General features: G+C 30.2%; 1 protein-coding gene across 1 annotated transcript; it reads right to left on the reverse strand.

Moving 5' to 3' along the window:
- Nucleotides 1–1,628: 1,628 nt before the first annotated feature.
- Nucleotides 1,629–3,396, reverse strand: LOC124839050 (uncharacterized). Its single transcript, XM_088108063.1, has 3 exons — nt 2,898–3,396; nt 2,698–2,775; nt 1,629–1,917 (listed from the first exon to the last, which is right to left on the reverse strand). Exons 1-3 carry the CDS (start codon nt 3,261–3,263, stop codon nt 1,837–1,839), a joined length of 525 nt encoding a protein of 174 aa, XP_087964189.1. The 5' UTR covers nt 3,264–3,396; the 3' UTR covers nt 1,629–1,836.
- Nucleotides 3,397–5,491: the final 2,095 nt, after the last annotated feature.

A 5,491-nucleotide genomic window follows, 5' to 3' on the forward strand; every position in this document is an offset into this window, starting at 1 on the left:
ACCCATTCATTTCTATATGAATTGAATGGTTGGTAGAATATCATGATATTTTATTTGCGAATTCTAGTTTATCAAGAATGCAAAAACAATCACAATGCATAAAATCTCTCGTTGAAATTCTTCTGACATCACATATGAACCCACAATTCCAAATAAACATGAAATGAATCCATATGAACCATTTAAAATCAGCACAAGAACAGAAAAAAAAAAACATGTATTTGTTTTGCAATAAGGAATGTTACTAAATGCCCAAGCTCTGGCATTTTCTCTCGCACAATGCAACCAATCTCTTTCACAATGAATTAATTTGAATTAAGTTATATATCTGCAATGCGTTCAGTCCCTCATTTATATTAGTGATCTAATAATGAATAAACATGATTCTATCAAATTATAAATCTCGAAATGAGGTTGGAATAATTACTATATTATTTCAAGAAAAAAAATGATTTTTGAAGTAAAATTAATTCCTACATGTACATTATAAGTTTATTTTCTTTTAAGTGATGTGAAATTTTCAGCATATAACAATTTTGTGATTAGTTTGTTTAAACATTTTAGAATTTTTTATTTTATTTTATCGTCTATGATTGTTTTGGCCGATTAGTTTAAGGTACCTTAAAATATATATGATACGTTGAAATTAAGAACTAATATGTTATATTTTATTATACTTCAATCTTAATTTGATAATTTTTTAAAGTGAATTTTACTATAATGCATTTATGAAAGCATGGTAATTTTACTATAGTTTTACCGGGTTCTCTAATATTTGTTAGATGTTGTAAAAGGATCAAGTTCAATTATCTAATTATCGAGAATTTTACGTGGGTGTTGGAGATGGGGGTAAAACAAGTTTTTGGTATTATATTTAGTTTTTTTTTTTTTTGAGAAATCTATTGCTAGTTTCAATTGTACAATGATGTGGCCATTAATCTAAAAGTTATTTCTAGAATGGAAGATTGACTTATTTCCTAATATGTTGCAGATAAGTTGTCTACTTACAAACTCAGGTTAGATGACTACGCTCTTGATAAAGATTATGAATATGATGAAGTTGTTTTAATTAAGTCTGATTATGAGTTGTTAACTCAGAAGACAGTTACAAAATTCTTTCACAAAAAGTATTGGTTATAATTCTGGCGTGTGATAATATTTGGAATTTTCGCATCTCCTTTTGGGACGATTGGCTTTGGAAGCTTTTTGCAATACGCTTTTAGTGGATGTTAATTTACAAAATATAGGAATCCTATTAATGCTTAAAGTAATTGGAAACTAACTATTATATTCTTTTATTGTTCGATTACTTTATAACTTTGAGATTAGTTTCGAGATATTTTTAATCATGTTATAGATTGCATTTCTATGTCCTTTTCTTTTTCTTGGAATATTTCGTAATACTAGAAGTACTCAAATACAATATATTCGTCTAAAGCACGACAATCCTCTCATTTGAAATGCAAGGTGCTCGAAATTCTAACCTGATGATTGTTTCGTGTTTAAAACCCCCAAAAAAAGTTATATATACAAAAGAGAAGTTTCGATGTTTTTAAATTTGATTTTAAATCTCCAAAGTTATAAGAATATTTTACGTTGGAAGTGAGGGAGGTAACCACACGAAGAAATACCGAAACAAAAGGACAACTCGTGTCAGGATATTCGAGAGATAGAGACTAATCATGGTTTTAACAACAGCAACGTGGTTAAAGGACAAGAATGAGAGTCCTGATAATGTGGAAAAAAAAACCCTGAAGACAAAAATAGGCAAAAATACTAACATATTTGAAGCCATTTACAACCTCGAAACATGAAGACTGAGCGGACAGGTTTTTCTCAGAATGGAGACGACGTGGTTCTACATGGAGCACTGGTTCCCTGAGGGCTATTCTCTGAAGAAGATAAAGAGAACTGCAACTGAAGCAAAACATAATTTCAGAATGCATTAACTCTCTTACTCTGTTGTTAATTAATCCGTACACACCCAACATCAACCACAAATAAGTTGGATTAATATCTAACCAACTCAACCCTCTTTATTTCTACTTTCCCCTTTCGTTTCACATTAATTTTAACCAAAAATATCTCACTCGTTTTAAATTCAAATTGATACTATTTAAACTTATTAAAAATATTAATATAACTAATTATATTATGAATATTTTATTATGTTTGGATAGATAATTAACTGACCTAACTGATTATTTTCTAATATGACTCAATAATATTCATATTAAAAACTTTATTATTATAAAATAAATAATTAAAATAATAAATTAAGTTAAATTATTTTATAAAACTTTAGTTATATTAAAATGTATTATTTCATGTAATTAAATCATTTCACAATTTTTCACTGTTTTGTTTTTACTTTCTTTTAATAGGAATAATTGAACTTCTTATATTCCATAGTGTTTTTTTTTCCTTTCCATCATCTCCTAAATGTAAACACAGCTTAGAAGTTAAATTAAAAGGGGGATTTCAACGTGAATTCATTATCTGCGGGATGGTTTGGGTGTTTGTTACTGAGCTACGGATTCTAATAATTCATTTTATTTTAGTTTAAAAAAATTCTATGGAGAAAAAGTTACCCAGAGATATGACTTTATTCTTTTCCTTAAAAGGCTGCTCATAGAATAGGGAATATTTGAAAGCAGCATTACTGAAAGGGCTAAGATCCAAGGTTTAATATCTAACCTCTTTCAATTCTTTTCTCAGTCTCGAATTCTCTTCCGTCAACCGAGCAATTTCATCTTCCAAACCTTTTCTATAAGCCTGCTCGAAACAGATAGAGAAAATACACACACGGTTTAACAGATTTGAATTTCGAGCATTAACAAAGATTCATTAAGAAAGATTCAAACACACGTACACGCATAACGAAGGAGAGTGAGTACCTGTTTTCTGGCTCTGGAGCGAACCGCGGATTCTCGATTCTTCATGATGCGATTATGGTGTTGATCTTGGTGGCGTGTGTTGTTGTTGGAGTGGAAGGAAGCGTTGGAGAGAGAGAGAAGAGAGTGGTGGTTGTGAGAGGGAGAGAGAGAGAGGAGAGAAGAATGAGAAGAGGAGTGGTTGAAGTCAACGGGGGAGTTGGAGAGGGAGGAGAGTTTGAGGTCGTTCCAGACATGTTCAACGGAAGGAGGAGGAGGAGGAAGGAGGGTTTGAGAGAGAGAGGAAGAAGAAGGAGAAGAAGGAGAAGGAGAAGAGAGTGAGTGAGAAAGATGGGGCCAACAGTCACATGGAGATGATGATGATGCCATCGCTTTCTCTCTCACATAGAAAATATGTATGGAGGTTTGGATGGCGGTGTGGCCATGCTTCCCAACCCTTTGTTTCTCTTTTTACCGAGTTTGGTAATGAGAAGGCTATTGCCACATTTGGGGTCGACAAGGGGACCCACACCATTAAACCCACAAACCCTTTTTTTTCCTCTTTTCCCACAATTTTCCTTTCTTTCCTTCAATATTCAAGATATCTCATACCAATAAATGTTAATTAGTAAGGAAAAAGTTGGTGAATGCACTCCCTTTTGATTCAATTCATCCATATTCTTACGTTTTTTTGTGTTATTTTTTTATTAATGTGTTTATTTAAATTTAATTGATTTTTTAATTTAATAAATAAAAATTATTTATTAAATAAATAAAAATCATCTACAAAATAAATGGAATTTTATTTATAATCAAATTAAGTTATTTATATTTATTTTTATACATGTGTTTTCACTTATTGTTACTAAAGTGAAAAAAGTTAGTTTCTTGTAATAAAGCATATAAATTATTTTTTATCTATTTTGCTAATGTTTTGTTTTCTTGCGATAATTTGAAGGAGATATTTTGAATGAATTTGAGTGGATTTGAGGGTAACGTGAATTAAAAAAAATGTTTAATTGTTAGAAATTGAAGATTATCAAAATACCCTTGGAGATTAATGTGATATAAAATGATAATTGTTAATAATATATTTATTTGTAAAAAAAGTTTATAAAGAGTAAAACATTAATATTTATTTTAAAAATGTAAAAAATTATAGTTTAGTAAAATTAAATTATTTTAAATTTAATATTTTTTGTAATATAATTTATTATCAATTATTTGATAATTGTAAATATTATATATAATTGTAAAAATTATTATAAGAAAAAAGAAAAGAAAAATTAATTTTTAAGATAAAAATAAATTGTATTATTATTATTATTATTATTATTACTATTATTATTATTATTATTGTTATGCACCAAACAGTGCTTCCGTCTAATGGAGGAACAAGTGAAGCTATCATCGGTGGGGGATCTGCCAAAGATTGAAGAGAATGTCCAGAATCTGCAGATCTCGACGGAGAGGTTCGCAATCTCTCCACCTATTCGCGGTTCGACTCCATCTGGTTCCTCTTCCTCTCGTCTACGGCTGAATCTCCTCCTTGCGACGATGTTCAAAGGACATTCACACCTTTCCTCCACCTGCGTTTATGTCTGCGTTGACGACTGTAAGCACGCTTCTACTAACCCACTTCTGATGACTGAACAAGTATTCCAGGTATGGGGAACCGGTGACAAGAACCGGAACAAAGAGGTGCCCTCCGTAGAACTAGATACGAAGCACGCAGACCCGAGGCACAAAGTTATAACAACCTTGCCTGGAACCGGATACGCGAAGCATGTAACCGAATACACCTCCTTTGCAAATTCTTCCAAAAGCTTGAACCGGATACGCGTAACAGTGTAACCGAATACATGAAGATCTCTTCTGCTTCAAGCTTTCGTCTTCTTCATCCGGTTGCCTCATCATCATCAACCGCCTTCTTCCTCGTCCAAACGTCAGTTAACACACACCAAACTTATCTATGGATGCCTTTAAAATGGTTATCGAATTATATAAATAGCACAAAAACATACAGGACTTTTCAGTATGATTAATCATCGCAAATCTTTGCAAAATTGTGAGATGCTAAAAGTAATCCAATCTCGCAAATCCATGCTTTTCATTCTTCATAAATCAGCCCAAGCGAACAACGTTTCGCACGTAAATCTATCTTCGATAACTCTCGTATACAGTAAATCAGCGCAAGCGAACACAGTGTAAAAGATAGACTAATAGGTCGTTTTTTTTTATTTTGATTTGTTTTTTGAATTTTTTTATTTTAATTGTTGTTATATATATATATATATATATATATATATATATATATATATATATATATATATAATATTAAAAGTATGTCCAATGGTATAAATGTTTTTAAATTTTCAATTATTTCATGTCTTGAATAACTTAAAATAGTCATTACAGATTATTTTTTAGTATAATAAGTAATTAAAATTTAAGTTGTAAGTATTAATTATTTAGTTATAATATTAATACAATATATATATATATATATATATATATATATATATATATATATTTTATTTTATTTTTTTAAAAAGACTAACAAGAAAAAAAATCTAGATAGAGACTACAAAAATTCAATCCAATACATCAAATTTTAA

Source organism: Vigna umbellata, chromosome 2 (genome assembly GCF_029865625.1).
Source record: "Vigna umbellata cultivar VRB3 chromosome 2, Vumbellata_1.0, whole genome shotgun sequence".
In the NCBI taxonomy this organism is placed as follows: Eukaryota; Viridiplantae; Streptophyta; class Magnoliopsida; order Fabales; family Fabaceae; genus Vigna; species Vigna umbellata.

Coding starts and splice junctions, on each gene's coding strand:
- LOC124839050 (XM_088108063.1), bottom strand. CDS start 3,263: ATGGCATCATCATCATCTCCATGTGACTGTTGGCCCCATCTTTCTCAC. Junction 2,776..2,897: donor GCTCCAGAGCCAGAAAACAG/GTACTCACTCTC, acceptor TGTTTCGAGCAG/GCTTATAGAAAAGGTTTGGA. Junction 1,918..2,697: donor TGAGAAAAGAATTGAAAGAG/GTTAGATATTAA, acceptor GTTTTGCTTCAG/TTGCAGTTCTCTTTATCTTC.